The sequence below is a fragment of the Epargyreus clarus genome, unplaced genomic scaffold (genome assembly GCF_041222505.1).
Source record: "Epargyreus clarus isolate Ecla_fem2 unplaced genomic scaffold, WU_Ecla_fem_2.2 ptg000007l, whole genome shotgun sequence".
Lineage (NCBI taxonomy): Eukaryota > Metazoa > Arthropoda > Insecta > Lepidoptera > Hesperiidae > Epargyreus > Epargyreus clarus.
The window spans coordinates 23,925,262-23,945,967 of NW_027332215.1; the positions used below are offsets into that span (position 1 = coordinate 23,925,262).

The window sequence follows — 20,706 nt, forward strand, 5'->3', positions numbered from 1 at the left end:
ACAATTCATCCAAAGATATAAACGCCGAGATGACAATGATAACTGAGAGTGGCTTTTTCATGATCTCAGCAAGTTTAACGATTCTAAGGAATTTCTTTATTAATAATTAATTATTCTTATTTATTACACATTACTTGTAGATTGAATACAGTGTTATTACTAACTGTTATCAATACAATACAATTATTCACAATCAATGTAATTAATTGTAGGTAAATGTTTGTATGTTACGGAAGCATTGATGACCATTAGGCCATGAAATTAAAACTCGGCCTGTCAATCGCTCCCAGGTTCAAACCCAGGAACGCACCTTCGATTTATCGAATCTTATCGAATTTCATATAATGACGAAGAAACAACCTACACGCCTAAGAGTTCTTAAGCAAAGTTCTCAAAGTGTATTTTTATCAATTTGCACCTGGCCAGCGCAGTGAACTATGGCCTACACTAAACCAATCTCATTCTAAGAGAGTAAATCTGGTTAATAAGTACCAAAATAGCATATATTATGGACTTTACAAATTGAAGTTATAGACAAAAACAATTAATCCCGTTGAAACATTGCTTTATGTAAAAAAATGTCAATGTTTAAACACTTTTGATTACACTTAGGGCTCGTACACAAAACTGCGATGCGACGTCGCATCGTAAAAATCTGCGAGCTCCCTCGACGCATCGCAAGAACTTGCGAATTAATTCGCATCGCACATTCCTGCGATGTTTCGTCACACTTGTTGACGCCATTTTTAGTTCGTTCTGAGACAGCGTGTGAGGAAGACTTACAGACTTGTATTTGTTGGGTGGGAAGACATATACTTTAATGTTAAAAAATGACAAAGTACATCGTTGACTTTTTTATATTACTGATTGAAGAGCGCCCTGTTATAAATATAAATGTGATAAATGGATGAACCCAATTTTTATTTTTGTTACTCTTTCCTGCATCTCTTAAACAATAACAAAAGTGCACACTTCTTTTTACGATCCATGTCACGACCTAATCTTCAAAATACGTTCCGTACGGTTGACGGTTGTCGAAAGAATGGTCACCCTGGGAGACGCTATGCCGCACGATATCGCATCGCAGCAATTCGTGTCGCAATTTTCTGCGTTGCGAGTTCGCATCGCGTCGCATCGCAGTTTTGTGTACGAGCCCATAAGTCACTTTCCATTCAATCTACTTAACCTTAGTTTGTTGAAGTTAATAGAAATTCGTTTTGAAAATATATAAACTTGAGCTCACGATCAATCTTAAATAAAGTTCCTACTTAAGCACTGCAGCTTCAAACATTTTGGAAATTTTCCCCTAAACATTCGTTGTTTGAGAAAATAAATCTTTTTTCTCAAATATTTACTTATTCTTGTACCTGATTCATAAACAGTCGCACTGAAGTCTGCGTCGCTGACTGTGATGGCACCAAGTCGCCTCATATTCCTGATTTGGTCTCTGAGAAGTTTCGTGAGTTTTTGCATGTCGTTGTTGCTATTTGAAGATATGTCTAGAGTCACTTTGCAGGATATCTCATCCGTTGGCCTTGTTCTGAAAAAACAAAATAAATAATTGAGCATAGATGACCTGTGATTAATTAACATATTTGTAACACTTTACAAGGCCATTTTAACATGGGTGTTAGAAGTGATAGGTTAATAAGGAATCTTGTTCATGAGAGGGGTTTACAGGTGGTAGAGCCCCTTGTGGTCCGACTGAGGAGACACGACCACCACGCCTGCCTAACAACAGCACTTGCTGTGTTCCGCTTTGAAGAGTGTATAAAGGAGGCATACTTATGCCTGGCGATAAAACTTAGTCCTCAGGGGTAAAAACGCGTCTGTAGTCGACCTCAGATAGAACTCTTACCTTTTATAGGATTGATTACCATGGTCGTGGGTGGCAGTAGCGAATTGTTAAAGCAAGAAAAAGAGATGTACAAAAAAATCGCTTCTTCATTGCTCTTACGAGATTATGTTAGTGACCATACATCATCAGTTCATGACTTTTCACAAAACTGTTTAGCGTACAACAAATATCTTTCATTAACCTTGTACCTAATTTGTAAGTTTTATCCGGACAATCAAAAATCTTGCATTTGGTATTTTTTATATAATTCAGTTCTTAATAAATAAAAGAACGTATGACAAACTTACTGTATTCTCACAAGGCTACTGTGAGTGTCGGGGAAGTCACGGAACAATTCGTTAACAGCATTCGACAGGGATATGGAGAAGTTCTGGAACTCGGGCGAGTCTCTGTTGGAGTACTTCGGCTCGTACGGTTCCATTACCACGAATGTCACCCTGACGGTTTCTGTAACATAAACATCTTATTAGCATTTCTGAACGTCGGCCTGACATACACTCTGGCCTGACATACATTCTGGCCTGACATACGTATAGCCAAATTAACTCCAAAGAAATCTGTACATTTTCACTTAAACGAAATCTATACAAGACCAGAAAGAACGGATCATAATTTAAAAAAGACACGCTAAATTATATAATTCCAAGTCATATAATTATTAATTGTGGGATCTTAATCATCAATAAATAATCACTATTAGACTAAAAGAGTTAAAGTTACCGAAGTTAATAGAATACCTCTGTGTGCTCGAACATTTATACAATGGTGAATTATTCCAACTTTGACAAATACATATTTCTACCTACACAAACTATTGGTGATTTTAACCGTTAATTTTTATGAAGCTTGTGAATGGGTACAGTTCCTGCAGCTTTCTATTCTGGCCTTAATGTTTATCAAAGTAAAGAGATAATTCTGTATCTGATTAATCCTGAAAACAGCGTTTCCTCTTCTTCCCCTTACTCTCTTAGCAGAATAGTCGTTACCATCACCATATTTATTTTAAGAAATAAAAATTAGAACTGAGCTTGACTTGATCTTTAGTAGAAGTAATTATCTAGTTTAATTTTAGTATACTTAGTAGTGTAAGGTTGTATTTTGGTCAAAAAATATAATTTGTTTATTAAAAAAATATTGGCGTTGGACATCCGAACTTGTATCCGAAAACAATCACACATACATTCCTAATCCGGAGTTGTCACTTTAAATACCCCATGAAATAACAACTAAATGGTATTACACAAACTATACTAACTTTCTTTGGGTTCTGTGTCGGTTCTATCTGGTGAGGCGGACCCAATCTCATCCCCATCTGTATCGCCCCTGAAAAAACGAGATATGTATAATTAGTAAATTAGTAAATTTCCACATAACGTATCTATTACTCCATTGTCAATGTATCATTTATTGTACATTCAAATTTTAGGCGGTAACTCTAAAAAAAATTGTCGTATACTTACCTAGCATTCAATCACTCACATGTTAAAATAGATATACAGTGGCGTGATTTTTCCATTTGATTGATAGATTTCAATTAAAAAGATCATTCCTCCATTCATACATTGTTTAAAATATACGAACGAGTTAAAATATACTCGGAAACTTCAAATTTTACTTTGATTCATAGAATATTTTATGTTAGTACACGTAAGCTGACTTTCGTCGTTGTGTAAAAGTATCGGACCACTACTCGCGGATGCTCTGTACTCCTAGTTGGTTTACGATCTCATGCTCGCTGGTTACAAAATAAGTTACATAAAGGAAAATTAGTTTTCTTTTGACGTCTATGCCGAAACACACGAATATTCAGATTCGTGAAATCGTGGTGAAGCTGTCTTCAGAAGGAAAATATTCATGTTTTATTGCAGGGTCTTTATCTGTTGGTAAACAGTAGATACTTTTTTAAATTATATTATTTCTAAATATAAAACAACTAATTTACTGTGTGATAAAAAAACGGAGTGGTAGGCCGCGAAAAACTTTGAGTCCTGTCGATAAAATTATAAAAAGGAAATGTGTTGTTGATCCGCGAAAAAGCACAGCAGACGTTGCACGGTAATTGCAAAGTAAAGATGTAGCCGATGTTAGTCGGAGCACGGTGTCACGCCGTCTGAAGGTGGTAGGACTGATTGGACGGGTTGGTCTCAAGAAACTACTAATTAGCAAAAAGAATAAGAAGGCCAGGTTGGACTTCGCAAAAAAATATCAGCACTGGTCAGCATCAGATTGGCGAAAAGTGGTATAATCTGATGAATCTAAATTTTAATTGTTTGGAAGTGATGGTCGGATGTACATAAGACGTCCAAAAGGTAGCAGAAATGCTATAAGGTATCAAACTCCTACAGTTAAACACGGTGCTGGGAACATCAAAGTTTGGGGAGCTTTTTTTGCTAATGTCGTTGGTCCGCTGGTAGAAATTCACGGCAATATGGACGCTGTAATGTATAAGAATATTTTACTGGATCATATGCTTCCATTTGCAACAAAAATTTGCCTCGTGGTTGGATTTTTCAACAAGATAACGATCCAAAACACACTTCGCATCTTGTGAAAAAATTTCTTCAGAGCCGTAAAGTCCGTCTTCTAGCCTGACCCTCGCAGTCACCGGACTTCAATCCCATTGAACACTTGTGGCAAGATGTGAAGGTTCGCGTTGGAATGAAAAATCACTCCAAAAAGACGGAATTGTGGAATCATTTGCGACACGTGGGTTTGAGTGGGAAAAATTGCCAAAAGAACGAATTTCGTTTTTAATCGACTCAATGCCTCGTCGGTACGCAGCAGTCGTTGCTGTTAAGGGCATGGTAACAAAGTATTGAGTCGAGCAAGAGGGTACAAGACTTTAAACCGCAATTCAACTTTATTATTTTTATTTTTTTCGATGAAGTAGTATGTGGCCCAATATTTTTTCACACTCATTAATAAAAAAAAAATTGAAAAAAAAAATATTGGAAAGTAATATCCGCGTGTATAACTAATTATTTTCATATACAGGTGAATATCTGTGACAATTGATCGTTAATATTTATTTCATAATTGTATTTCTGGGCAATACGTATGAAAATAGGGTGGCCCGAAACTTTTGCACGCTACTGTATGTATATATATTATATGCTTTAAAAAATAAACTGAATATGAAAATATATGACGTAATATTACTTATCATCATCATAACTTATCAAATAATGTATAAATACTCACGTTGTGTCATCGACAGGCGAATACTCTGTGTTGTAGTCGTAAGACGATGTCGACGTAGAATACCCTGTAATGTAAAAGAATAGTATGACATTAAATACAATTCACAAAAATAAGTTTTAAATGCTAAGGAAGTTAAAGGAATAGGCGGCATTTGTCGATGATTTCAGTGGAAATTAAAAAAACAAAGTTGAACTGAACTGAACTTGTAGATATTCAAGGACTTTCATAGTCTCATTACAGTGCAACCACCGCTACGTATAATACTTTCCGACTTGATGGGTGTGGTAAGCCACCCTTACATGACCCTGCCAGGACATAAGATAGCTCTCAGATACAACAAATACGTTACTCGGACATCCGATAATCGACAATAGCAATTTATCTGGGAGCGATATCAGGTACTCAGGGGTAGCAATGTATCAGTTACCGACGTCAAGCACTCCGGTGCAGCAATGTATCTAGGACCGTCATTGCATTCTAAGGGCCATCTATGCATCTGTGACCAATGTCGGGTACTCAAGGGTAGCAATATATCTCTAGTCAACATCGCATATTCAGGTCTAACAATGTATATGTGACCAATATCGGATACTTTTATGTAGCAATGTGTCTGTGACCGACAACGGGTAGCAATGTAATCGACGATGTAGGACACCAATCGATTCGATGTTCTACCTGAATAAGATCATAGATGCATTGCCCCTCGTAAACTCATAAGTCACTACATTTCTACGAAAACAGCTCTGTCGAACCATACTGAATACCTTTATGAAGTAATTCTTGTAACAAAAGGAAAATACCTCCAAAAAATGAATCAAAAAACTGTCGTTTTTGTCGATGTAAGCTCGAATGCACGCCAGGGTCATCGTTCACCTCTAGAAACTCATTAGCGGAGTCATCCTCGCCTTCCCAGTATAAGTCTTCGCCGGATATCTGCAATATAAATATATCACATTACATGATAGTGCCATGACTTGTTTTGAGAGCGATAAGGAAATATTGCTTACAGACCACAAAGTAACAAAGTGATAAAGGTGGCTTTCTTGTTTGTTAAGGTTCAACCTATTGCATGTACGATAACTTATAAATTATTAAGTTTTAAACTATGCATTTTTCTTAAAAGCAATAAGTGCATATGCACATTTTGCAAGTTGAAACAGTAAGCTGGAGGGATCGGTTACTGCAATAAGTGCCTACTACCGCAAGGGCCGGAGGACTATAAACACGCTTCAAAGAGTGCAGATACAAGAAGGTTTCTCTGGACCTTGGAACATTCTGAGATATCTTCAAGAGGAGGTACTTATTGGTGTTTTGGGATTGGTCGGCGCTCGACCCGCCCCGCCCTAATAACGATTTCTATTTGTCGGTCTCGTTGGCACAGTTTACTAAGACAAATCCCGTTTGAATTAGGCCAAATAAAACCCTGCTTTTCCAGAAGGAATACGACTTAGATATTCTGTTTATCTACTTCTCATTGCTGTGAATCCTCCGAGACATAGCACGGGATGTAACTCCTGAATTTACTCTCCTGATTTAACTCTATGTTCTATCTAGTTTCTGACAGATTTATATCTTGCAAGTGTGTCATATTTATAGAGCCCAAATGTCTAAGATGACCTCATAGTAAGTTATGAATTTCAATAGTCTTGTTGTGTTATATTACTTAATATTTGTTTATTACCCATCTAATACAGATCAGTAGGCCACGAGGTACATAAAGTCTGTCAATAGGTGTAATCCTTGTACCGCCGAACAACAATAAGTCCTATTGCCTTAAAAAAAGTACCGTGGATTATTACGAATACTCCAATAATAGTACACTTAGTAGCGTTAATAATGGTAATTGTGCGAGAAATATCGCCACGACATACAAGAGCCTCGTTACTTGTGTACAAACGCCAGCAATCCAGAAATAAATCGGCAGCCAAGCCGCAATTAGAGGGCGGGGGTGTTGGAACGAGGAGGGATTTCTTCGCAATTTTAGTTAGTCCAACATGATCCGTCGACGAGTGTGGCAAACGCGTCGCGCAAGATAATGGCGCACGGACTACGCTGCTAAGCCTCCGAGCGAGCTTATGGGCGAGAATGCGATTGCTCGTGAAAGGTCAAACTCGCGTATCGTAATGTCTTAATAAGTATTTTTATAACATAGGAGCAGCAGACGAGCATACAGACCACCTGATGGTAAATGGTTACTATCGCCCATAGACGTCTGTAACCAGATGATATTACATTCTTACCTGAGGTTGAAAACTAATCTGGAATGCCTTAGAAAAGTATGTCTTCCTTACGACAACGCTATTTTATTCTGTGTCTCCACGTAACTTACTTTACTTTATCATGTTTAGAGTCCCTTCAAAAATTGATCCAAAATTTTTCACACTATCATCGAAAAAATTGGCAAAGACGCCAATATTTTAATTGATTACAGATTTACAGATTACAGATTACAGATACAGGTTTTATAAGCAAGCATCTAAGCTACTTTTAAATACACACCCTCTTGTCGCTGACTATCCGACAGAAGGCTTGGGTGACCGGCATCGTCTGAACAACCCGATTTATTGCTTGTACGAGTAGCAAAGTGCGTGGTCAGCTTTAGACATTAGCTACATAATATTGCAGTTTCAAGTTTTATGATGAAGCAATATTTTGAGAATATACTTTTTTCATAAAAAATGTGAGCCGTCACGGGACGCCTGGCAGATGTGAAACATCGACATTATTTTGTAAAAGTAATATGCAGAAAAGAACATATTGTGATAGGAACTAAATATGTCATAATGATAAAATAAAATATTACGATTGCGCATGGCGACGCGTCGCCACACCGTACACACTACTGCATATAGACTGTATATATACACTACACTGTCGCCACGGCATGCGTCGCCACGCCAGAAATCGGTTTTACGTGCGGCTATAGATGTTTCACACCAAAAATAATTAACTTACTGATGACTTGATGGTGTGTCATAGTGTGATTTTGCTTTCTTTGCAGGAGGCTGATCACTTTCACTCTCTAAATTATCACGGTCAGACATTTTATTATTAGAAAAATAATTTGTTTTCAAGCATTGATCTATAACCTGAAGTTACGCCGCAAGCGGGCAAAACTTGAAACATACAAAATACGTCAAGTGGTGTAAAACGAGTTAAAACGACTCCAGTCGCTCTCGCGCGGCGTAGTAATACACACTAATGTCACTGAACACGTTAAACGTCATTATTTTGAATTTTAAGCCTCAAAATGCCTTCTTGTGCAATGCGTAAATGCAAAAATTATGCTCGAAAAAGAAACAAGCTTCATGGAATCACCTATCACACGTAAATAAAGAGAAATTATTAAATTTTGTTTATTTTTCGTGTTCGATCCGCCATGATTACGTGAGTAACCAGAAAGAGACAAAGTATGTTTTTGTCAATGAAAGTGATAAAGACGCAAAATGCATGGTCATAGATCAACAGAACAGAAGTGACATTTTATTGAAGCTCACGATGTTCATATGTCGTATGTTATAGTTTAAGATCCCACTGCTTAATTTTTATATTAGTGTGTTTTTAGTCAAAATATAACTTTTTATAGTTTATTTTAATAAAATAAAAGCGATATATGGGAAATTCTGTATCCTAATCTCTAAATTTTCTTCGATACCTGTGGTAAATAATAAAAAATATTACCATAAAATTTATATAGGATAGTATACGGTATTTTAAAATTTCTGTAATTGAATAAATTAACCTAAACATAATTTAGTAAACAATCTTTGTATAGCCAGAAATTAATCCTCAAAAAGACCACGGTAAGATTCGAATCTTATATATAAAATTCTCATGTCACGATGTTAGTTACTTTACTCCTGCGAAACGGCTTTACTGATTTTCATCAAAATTTATATGCATATTCAGTAAGTCTGAGAATTGGCTACTATCTATTTTTCATATCTCTTAAGTGATAAGGGTTGTTCACGCTTAACATTTTTTTATTTATATGGCAACACAATGTTTTTTGGGTCAGCTAGTACATAACATTTATAAAATGTACACAACTTTGCAATTAATGGTCGTGTGTAAAATAAAACTGAAAATAATAAACATAAATTAGTAAAGATACTTCGCCGCCTTGAAATTGAATGAAGCCACAAACGGCTTATTAGTAAGTTCTTTTTTTTAATTCTTGACAAATAAAAACATTTTTAGAGAAAATTTACAAATAAATAACTAATACTGCGTAATTTACATAATAAATAAATAATTATTTCAAATATTTTAGGGACATTTTAGCACGGAGACGTGGCAAAACTTTTTTACGCAACTATTTCAATTCTCAAAACTGGGTACATTTTCTTGTTAGGAGTGAGTAATCTTTACTAATCTATGATAATAAATATAAACAATTTTTAAATCGTATATTTTAAACCAGTCGATACATCTGTATAGATACATTCTTTCAAATTATATATTTATATAATAATAATTTATTTAGTTAAACTGTACTATAACATTTCTACGTAAACGATGTACTAAAACTATTATCGACAGTTTTGGACATTTTTTACCTTCTGTTCCATTATTTCATTGTCTTTGACAAGCATGCGTATCAATGGGAAAACCACCATACGTCCCGTTTTTAACGGGACAGTCCCTTTTTTCGATGCTTCGTGCCGTTGTCTCCGAAATGAACCGTTGCCATTGTCAATTAAGTAAATATTATAATTATGAAAAAAACATGGGGTGCTCCATTTATCAGTTTTCATAAAGCGCCCCACATTTTTTGCACAATTATACTTTTACAATTATACAATTACAATTATATTTTCTACTTTTTAGTTAATTTTATCATAAAATCGTGTTTTTTATTATTTTTAACTATATTTTTTCAAGTAAAAAGTATTTGACATAAAAAAATCGATGTCCCGTTTTGACTGAAGTAATCATTGGTCACTATATTCCATTGTCAATATTTACGTTTGCGTACACTTGAAACGCAAGGTCAAACACTAGTTGTCTTTTTTTATCACATTGTTCTAATAGCTCTGTCCCTTATAGAACATTTGTCTATGTAGTTAAAGGTAAGCGTCGCCACGCCAGAAATCTTTTTTACGTGCGGCTATAGATGTTTCACATCAAAAACGTTTATGTTAATTTTTGGTACAATTATTTTTGATACAGGTATATGTTCTTAAACAGCAGATATAGCCATATTAAAATTGGCCTCATGATCGATGGGTCCGAGGTTCGAATCCTAGGCACGGACCTCAGATTTTTGAGAAACCTGCACGGCCGAGAGAGCTCTTAAAAAAGGGGTATTTTAAGTCTACCAATTCGCACTTGGCCAAAGCCCGTCTCGTTCTGAATTTCTCAGTAATAACTACTAAGTACTTGAAGTTAGAAGTTTTTTTTTTTAATATAGGAGACTAGCATGCAATCCACATGATGGTAAGTGACTACTGCCACCCGTGGACATCTGTAATCAACCCCAGATAGGATTTGATAGGACTACCTGAAGTCGGTCACAGATGCGCCGCTATCTTTAAGGACTAAGCTGGAACGCCTCAGAAAAGTATAAGGTCTCCCTTACCACACCCTTCAAACCAGATCACAGCAGCGTTTAACAGTGCTGTTATGAATCAGAAATAAGTGTGGCGGTGGTGCGCCCGATTCGAACTACAAAGGATTCTACCACCTTCTAAATTTATAATTTAGTGTTTCTGAATCACTACCCAATTGGCAGTAAACCTACTTAACTATATCGTTCCATTTTGTCATAACGTTATTAAGTCAATCAGTTTAATTCGATGATGTAATTTGATTTAACAATTTTATAACTAATATAACTATAAATAAATGTGGAGTATACAGTGTAGGTAACAGCGCCATCTTGTGGCTTACGATTTATTTTTTATTATATCATCAATTCATCATCATCATCAAACCTTTACTATTCCACTGCTGCGCATGGATCTCATCTCTTGGTATGGTATGGTATCTCATCGTATGAATTGGATGACTTCATACGAGTATACCCTTAAAAACGTTTTTTTAACTTTCTCAAGTATGCAGGTTTCGTCATGATATTTTCCTTCGTCGTTTTTGCAAGTGATAATTAATTTCTAATACGCATATAACTTCGAGAAATTAAAGCCTAGGACTCGAACCTCGGACCCCTCGATCAAGAGGACGAGTTCCTTAACCACTACGCTATCACTGCTGCTTAGAACATTTTTATTATATAGAAGACGTAGCAAATGAGCACACAATGTATCTTATGTTTATGGTGGTAATTGGTCCATATCGCCATCGACATCGGTATACAAACCAAAATAGGAAAGGAGTCTGAATAATTTTGGATATAATAATTTGTTCACACATTTCGGATGTATACCTCGGTAATACAGTTTTTTAAATGAATAACAAAAACATTGTAGTTCCCTTAAATACTTAATATAACCTGAATATTGTTAAGTTTTATAACAATAAATATCATAAATTCGCTTTCGATTCGTAGAGCTACATGTAAATTAAGTGCACTTCGCTTCAGAGCTACGAATTTAATAAAAAAAAGATTAATGAAATAATCAAATATTGTTATATTACTAGTTCAATCAAGTTTATTAGTGTATAGTATTTAAAAAATAATATAAGTTTAGCACTTTCTTTAATGAAATCAGCTGAAATAAAAATATGAAAAGTTGAAACAAAATTTGAAGTTTAAAAGACAAGTAAGGTACGACAGGGGAGATATGACCGCCACACAATATTTAGGGTTCGGTTCCCAGATGGAGCGGGCCTATACGGAACCTAACTATTAAGTCTCCGCTGTCTGTCCGTCTGTACGTTATATTAGTGACCGTCATAATAACAAATAAAAAAAAAATCTAAATAAATGGGGCTCGCCATACAAGAATGCTATTTTTCGGTTTTTTCCCTTTATCTATTGAACCATTATAAAAAAAAACAGTTTAAATTTTCACAAAGCATTAACTTCTATGGCTGCTATAATAACAAATACTAAACATACAAAACAAATGAAAGTTTTGTGGTAGGTACGGTACCCTCAGCGTGAGATCCCGACTCGCACTCGGCCAATTATTATTTAGCGTGAAGCAGTTACCATCAGGTGGACTGCAAGCTGGTCGGCTACATCCATTTTAAAAAACATTACTTGTGATTTTGTGTTAGATATTTACGATCTTTTTTTGGGTTACTAGTAAATTTTATTTCACCAATTCTTTACATGACATAGACCACATTGAACGTTTGGTTATCCATAGACGCGTTATTACCAAGGTATTGTTGAATACCTAGATAGTGTTATTGAAATAAAAATAATACAATTACATTTTTTATTTCCCCACCTCCATATATTAGCTCGCTACGTATGTTAAAAGGAAATGGCACTAAGTTTACAGTTTACAACGCATAACGACCGCGGTTTGATGTGGTAAACAGTTCGAGTTAATTCCGATGATTGCGTCTGTAGCCGAAGTAACAATTATACGGTTCTATTTGTGGCCAGTTCCTAACTTCCGTTCGGCAGAACTTTTCTGTGTCCATTCTTAGAGTTCCCTACCCAAAAGGTAAAATTGGAACCCTTTTACTAAGGCCCAGCTGTCTGCCGTAGGACCGTAAGTCTGTAACCATAACAGCGAGTGTAACGGTGAACGCTATAACAAACACAAAAAAAATCTCAAAAGATCTACTATCTTTTCGTTTATGGTTATACAAGAAACCGCTATTATTCGGAATTTTCGCTTCATATATTGAACCATAATACCGTATTAAAATATTAAAAATAACAAAAATTTTGGCGGTATGGAACCCTTTATCGCATTTGGCCAATTATTCTAATTACAATCGTGCATCCAATATTAACCTACTGCTGGACACAGATCCCCCTCAGAATGAGAATAATTTAGACAACACTCTACCACGCAAATATAGTTTGTTACCTAACTTACACGCATTTGAGTAACCTATTAAACGATTGAGTACTTGATTAGTTGATCTGGCCATGGATTTGAGTTTCAGGTATTACAAACAGTAAATAAGAGAATTTTCGTTTACGAAAACAGCTATAAATAAGCAACTAAAGTCATAAATAAAATCATAACAATTTGTGATCGACTCGAACGTAACTAATAACTTCCGCTTGGTTCCTGAGGTACTACAAAATAAATCAAGTTGTAATTAAATTAAAATTGAAAATGTAATCATAATATTTTTACTACGGCGTCCATGACATTATGCACAATAATATTTTAATAAGAAAGTTAACTCAGGAAGACGGTGAGAACTATGCATAATCCCTAGAATGCCATACCATATACATATAACAATAATACTAATATCTTTAATAACTAATATTCAACATTTCAAATGCTTATTCACTACAGAGCAAAATCAATCTGAAAAACCTTCAACTACTACTAATATTTGTTACTATGCAAATATGAATGCAATAACCCAATCCTTTAAACCAGAGCATGGAGTGAATCAACTGTTTATGTTTAATGTTTAAAAATACTTGCGGTAAACTCTGTAGTTAGGTCATGAACAGAACGTGACGGTAGATATAATAAATTCATGCACGTGTTCAATATATATATATATATAATTCCCCAATACTTCCGCTCCGAACGGAAGATGTAGTTATAGGGCGAATTTTGTAATGAAAATTATTAATTCTTATTACTAGCTTAATCAACTATAAATTATTATTACTACCACTACCCGCGGCTTCGCCCGCGCTTGCAAAGATTAACATGACTTACTGTAAGTACGTCATGTTAATTTTTGTATTTATCTAAAATTTTGTATGTTCAAGAAATTTCACGATCAATTTTAATTAATGATTAATACGAGTAATATAAACCTATTTTTTTCGTTACTGTATAACCTTAATGCACTAATACTCTTTTATAAGATACTATAACAAAAAAAAAATAGATTTACAGGGCTCCTGAGATATGCGGCGATGGTCCGGTCAGGCGAAGCGTGGAATAGCGTGGTCGCATTCTGTGACGGTCGCGTTATGCTCGCAAAAGAGGACGCCGAGCGGGCCAGGGAGCGCGCCGATCCCGCGCGGAGAAGGAGACGCCGAGGGCGTAGATAGCGCCCCCTTGCGCGGTGTCCCTGTATTCCCGTGACCAGAATAGGGCTACGGTATCCCTTGCCTGTCGTAAGAGAAGACTAAAAGGCGCTTCCGGGGTTGCCGGCGTCAAGAGTGGGAGATCAAACCGTCCAGCAAGCAACCCCGGTAATTACGGCGGTTTATGTGGTCGCATATAGCTGTAATCACCAGGGGATGTGAGAGGAGCGTAAATTGATTCCCCCCAGGGCAGAGCCCGATAGAAGGGCATCGCGTTAGGAGGACTCCGGTTGTGTTCCGTTAGAGATCCCGGTGTTCTTCACCAAACGCCGAGGACGGCCACCGGGGGGGGTTTTAGTGCGGTGAAAGTCCCACATAACCCGGTGTCGCTCCCACGGCGTCGGGTGCTTTTTGAAGGTTTCACCTTCGTCAACAAAAAAAAGGGCTCCTGATATACAATTTGTATGCTATCCGATAGAAAACGTAAATCTTTCGGCGTTAAAGAGTAGTACATTGCGTTCTCTACCTATAAAGTAACCGTACGCAAAATTAATATTATCAATTCCTAGCTCATTCATTGTTATATATAGGAGAGATAGATTTATATTTTCTTCATGTTCAAATAGCAAACGCTGCTATGAAAGTGACACCGGGTTTTTTGGAAATATTACTACACTAAAACTCTTCGGTGGCATTTCTCGGCGCTATGTAGAGGACTCGACAACCTACAAAGGTACGCAATCGAAATCCGAGCCGCGGTGCCTCTTTCACGCTCTGTACCCTTAGTACGAGTATTTACGTTTGCCCGAAAACGTTCAACATTTACAAATTCGTGTATACAGCGCCCCCGTGGACATTATCGGAACTAAAATTTCGCACTATGGGTTATAAAAAACTGAATATTCCATTGTAATGACATTCAATTTTACAAATATAAATAGAATTCATTTAATTTTACATTTTTAATTTAATTTTGATACCGTTATCCGGTCCGGTCCACACAGGCGCTGTATGCGCGAATTTGTAAACGAACGTTTTCGAGCAAACGTTAAAACTCGTACTATGGAGACGCTAAGTCCGTCCCTTTGGCTGATTACGACGGTATACGGCCTCAAACGGTCATCCTTCCTGGAGTCCCGCTGTTCTGTTATTCAATCACGATTGAGTATTGCAAATCTAAAACGATCTGCAAAATTATAAACTGTAGGGCGTGCGATATTAGATGGGTGTCCGCTAGTAGTAAAATTGTATGGGCACTTACAAACTTCGCAGGGCACGTTAACCTGTCGGAAGGAGGTCTCCTCCAGTTGTAGGGAAAGTCCATGCCCAGCAGTGGGATATAAGGTTTGCAGTCTAGACTATTAGGTATCTCTATTTATCTTTTCTTTAATTTTACATTTGTTTTCAAAACTATAAATTATATGAAGTTAACTAACATATTTCTCAAAGTAAAAAGAAAAAATAATTAGACGGATATTGTGCGGGGATCGTTATAAGGCATAAAAGATTGTGACTCCAAAACCATAAAGGAGTTATGCACAAAGCGGAGTAGTGTGAAGCTAGTACAACAGCGTTTAGTTATTCATTATTTTCCTGTGTACTTTTATAACAAGGACTAATCCTTGACTCTAAAGTCAATATGTACTGCTGTGAAGAGGAGATGAATTGAGTATCAGATTATTTATGAATCGTATAATTATTGACTGTCGGTAAATCAATATAATTTTGCAATGAAAAATACTTTGCGAGTTTTCTTTGAGCGGCTTTTGTTATGTTTACAGAAATATGCTTGAAGATATCCCACCGTAAAGTTAAAATAAATAAGAATATTCGTTACACTATTTATAGAATTTGAAATATAGTAGTTTTTTTTTTTATTATACATAAGTCCAGATGGTAAATGACATAGTCATAGAATATAAAGAATATATTCCTATTTTATCACAGGATAATCATGAGGATTATGAAAGGCCTGAGATTAGTGTGTCTCACCTATCACACTTTTTAAACCAGAACGCTGCAGGGCTTTTGCAAAGGCAAAAATGATGTGGTATTTGTACCACTGGTGTTTGTACCACAAAAGGTTATGGCACAGTTAAAATCCAGTTATCTTTTTCACTTTAATCCAAATCTTAGTCTACGATAAAACCCTCGATGTTATTACGTCACTCTTGACAGTCAAATTTGTATTTGTTGTTAACAAGTATGTAAGTAGTCTAAAATCTAATCTTTTCTTAAATTTCCCCAAATTCCAGAACAAGTGGAAACAAATTGTTAAAAACTATAAAATCAATACCTTAATACCTATTACTTCTATATTGCATTTCCCGTTTTATTGAAAAATGTAAAGTTGATTATATTGATTCAGCGAATATATTCATAAAAATTGTATTCGGGTATGGACGAGAAGAGTATTTTAATCTATATCAAGTTTATCGTGTTACAGTTTTTAACAGGCTGATGAATTAAATTTAACATATTTCATTATAAATTGACTACAATGTACAATGGCTTGTTAACTGATTGGCACGTATACCCGGTATACCTAGGTAAGGATTTCACTATAATGAATGCCTACTATCAAATTTCACATGCATTGCCTATATTAAATTACAGGCACATTTTTCTGTAATTATAAAATAGCTTATGTAAAGTTAATAAATAATTGGAAGTTCATTGCTCACGAAACGACATCTAGAATAATCGCTATATTAATAATAACTAAAAATATTAATAATAACTAAAAATACTCTGATTTTCAAAATATTTGGTTTAAACTTCATCGTTTCCAATGGTGTGCATGCTCACTTACTTGCTTCTATTATTTTAATGACACTAATATTACAATACCTTCCCTCCGGAAATAAGGCGAGTGTAGACGGGTAATTTGTGATCAATTTAATTGTCGTTTCAGTTTCTTGTAGGTGGTAGAACCCTTCATTGTTCGACTTCGGGGACATCTACAGCACTGTTAATGCACAGCGTGTTTTGTACCGGACCCTACTAACCTATTCCGATTTTAAGAAACCTGTAGGTATTCGAAGTATACCAAATACAACAGAAGTGCTATCCAAATATTTCTGTCAAAGTATGCTCTGTTGGTCAGAGAAGCAGAAGTTTGTCGCATATTAAATTTCTCCCTCGCTTAATGCGCGCCCTGTCCAAACAGCGGTGGTCGGGAAGATGGTGTTACCTCATTAATAGTTGCCTACTGTAATGAAGGAGCGGCTTCTAATTGTCTTCTCAATTAGTTAATGAACCTTTAATAATGTACCCCTGATACCTCGTAATAAATGTGGACTCACTAGACATAAATAAAATAATATGGAATATTTAACAAAAACTTTAAAAAAATAAATATTTGAGTTAGATTGTAACCGGGTATAATGTTTTCGTCTAATCGCTGGTAAAAAATAATATATTCTCAACTACCATAATCATGTATCTCAAAACTAATGGGTCTAACCTTCAGGATACCATTAATTAGATGCTAATCTCAAATTCTCGAGACTATTCGGGTATGATTTATGGTGTTCGCTAGAAAACGCTAGTATCTCTGCATTTATTATTTATACAAATAGTGACTCTACAAATCAGTAGTGCTATTTTAAATGGTATTTACGTAAGACCCCTGCATATTTTGAGGAATGCATAGCCCATGTATTGTCGGTACAATATTTTTATGGAAACGTAAGTTCCATCTAAATTGGCAACAATTTATAAACAATCTTACATTTTGGGCTTAAAAAACTAAAAGAAAAAATATATAAAACAAAAATCCTAACAATGATCAAATAGGTTCGAAAAGTTAACATTGACTTATAAAATTCAGTTGAAATTTTAAACTTAATAAACAAAATAATTCGCCAAGCGCGAGGCGAACTCCCATATGGAGGCTTCTGTACCACCAAATATTCATTACTCATTTTACTATTTTCAACAATACTTAGTTATATAATTTATACTAATACTACTACTTGCTATTACTATTATTACTTATTATATATAATTAGATATATATGTTTTTTTTTATAATATGAAACAACAATAATTATAGACAGCGTGGGTAATGATGAATTATAAGTAAACAACGTATAATAAAATTGAAATATGTTTTTTGTTTCTACCATCTTCCTAGTATGGCTTAACAGTTTGATCGAAAAATTCCGAAAAATACCGGTTTGTTGTATGAGGACCCCCTTTAATATTCAACATTATTTTAATTTTAGTATTTGTTGGTATAGCGGCCACCGTCATGCAACGCTATAAAAATGTAGTAACGGACGGACGGACGCAAACGGACAGACGCACAAACAGCGAAGTCTTAGTAATAGGTTATACCCTTTGGGTACGGAACCCTAAAGAGTATTATTGATACAAAATTTGCAAAGAATGCTAGCGAAACCTCTTTAATTGTTTTAAGTTCCCATTTTCTTTCATTTCAACTTGCAATGTAAAGGAAGCTCAGCTTGTTACCCGGTGTAATGGCCACAAAAATGCAATTAGCACAGTTTAAAATAAACAATTGTCTGAGTGAACTTAGAAATGAGTCCAGAGAGTATTAAGAATAAACTTTTGTCTTTCTACATTTTTTTATCAGAAACTATTTAAGATATTACCGATTAAGAACAGACTCTATATAGGTACACAATTAGAAAGCTCAACTTCATACCAGCCTGTTCTTAACTTCGATTTGCATTTTTTAAACTGTTGAATCTTGTGAAAATATTTTATTGAATAGTGTTAACCTTTTATCTAGGAATTATATATACTGAAATAAAAGCCTTTAGAAATCCAGTTGGAGGATTGGAATTTCCATATCGATGATATGGAAATATTACAAAGAAGGTTCTCCAAGTAAAATACATTAGTTTTAGAAAATAATGTAAAACAATCTAAACGGAGAAAGATATCTATACACATTCATCAAAAGGTTATATTATATAAAAATACATCAAAAATCACAGTCCACGACCACGCTTGTCTCCACACAATGACATTGAACTCTATATTCCATGACGTAGACCAAATATAGCACTTTATTACGTAAGACCGCTCTATACGTTGTTACCTACGTGCGATTATTAGTATTATATTTGTATAAAATACTTCTTTTATCCAACCATTGCGGCTTTAACTTTAAATTTAAATAGGTCCGTCTAATAATAATTTGACACCGTACACTTTAATGAATGTTATGCAAATACATATATGTTAATTTCAACAAACTTATACACATTATTTTTTTAAATATTCATTTATTTTTGTATCTGTTAGTACGTACGTGAAATTGCCTTATTTTTAGTGTAATCAAAGTTACATGAATTCGGAAAAAGGAATTCAATATTACAAAACGATTTGGCTCATTACGTGTCGTACTTAAGTAGTGTGCGTTACACGACATGATGATCAAATCTAGATAACATCGATTGTCACTCACATTGAATTGGAAAACGAATAATTGATAAGGGATACCCACGACCATCTCTTACATCATTGAGTAAACTATTATCTAAAACATATGATTCTTTGTCGTCTACACATTAATTATTGTCCCACTGCTTAGCTAATATGGCCTAAACCATTGTGAGACTCTTCTCGTAGTGAGGTTAAGGCCATCGCGATGGACAAGAGCAAATTGGTAGATTTCACACAATTTCGAGAATACTTTTTGTAAAGAACTTTCAGGCGTAAAATAATTATTCGCAATCCTATCATTCGCCTTTAAATCAACTCATAATTATTTTCTAATAAGCACAATTTTGAAAATCATTGACGCGTGCCTGGGATCGTACCTCGGTCCTCCCGTTCGAGAGGTCAAGTTTCAACTATTAGGATATCACTGGTCTTCTAATATTCGATTGAAAAAAAATAACCTCTTTTCTTTGGGAACTCGGTAAAAATGGGACGCCCGCGCACCGATTTATCTCCATATATCTGTTGAAATTATTAATTATACCTGAATATTATAAAGCGGTAACAATTGCATAATTGATTTATTATTCTGACATTAAGGTTGAAAAGCCAGAGGTTAAGTTACTTAATTTAATTTAATTCTAATATAATTTAAAATACAATTTATTAACTGATATCTTATCTTTTAGAATCTCTTCATCATCTTGTAATAATTACACTGAATATGCAACACTAAAGCAGCTGGTAGATAATTCTTCAAGGGCCTGATTACGACGAATACACTAGACGAATTTTAGAAATTCGACGATTTTTTTAAAATACGGATTGTATGCTGGGACAATACCACATACAACTACGTTAGAATCGGTGGCTGCACCAACTGATCACAGAAAGGAAAACCAAAACAAAACTGGCCGGTGCCCCATTGTTGCAGTATAAATATAATTTCCTACCACAAAACCACGAAAATTTTACTGTAGGCTATTTTCGTTGCGTTGCTTTGTTTACTTTCCTCTCGAACCTCAGATTAGCTCATCTTCAACAGTTCACTCGATTTCTGTTTAGTCCCGCTTACGTTTTGTATTATTTATTGTTTCAGTCGATTACCATTTTATCAGATTCCACAATTAATACACGCATA

The 20,706-nt window shown here is 35.2% G+C and overlaps 1 protein-coding gene across 1 annotated transcript in view; it reads right to left on the reverse strand.

The window, feature by feature from the left end:
- Positions 1–20,706, reverse strand: part of LOC140743708 (basement membrane-specific heparan sulfate proteoglycan core protein) — a 232,130-nt gene that overhangs the window by 145,568 nt on the left and 65,856 nt on the right. Inside the window, exons 2-6 of the mRNA XM_073075204.1 lie at positions 5,860–5,992; positions 5,060–5,123; positions 3,114–3,181; positions 2,146–2,305; positions 1,368–1,540 (exon numbers count right to left, since the gene is read on the reverse strand). Coding sequence (XP_072931305.1) covers positions 1,368–1,540; positions 2,146–2,305; positions 3,114–3,181; positions 5,060–5,123; positions 5,860–5,992 — 598 coding nt within the window. The remainder of the gene's footprint in view (positions 1–1,367; positions 1,541–2,145; positions 2,306–3,113; positions 3,182–5,059; positions 5,124–5,859; positions 5,993–20,706) is intronic.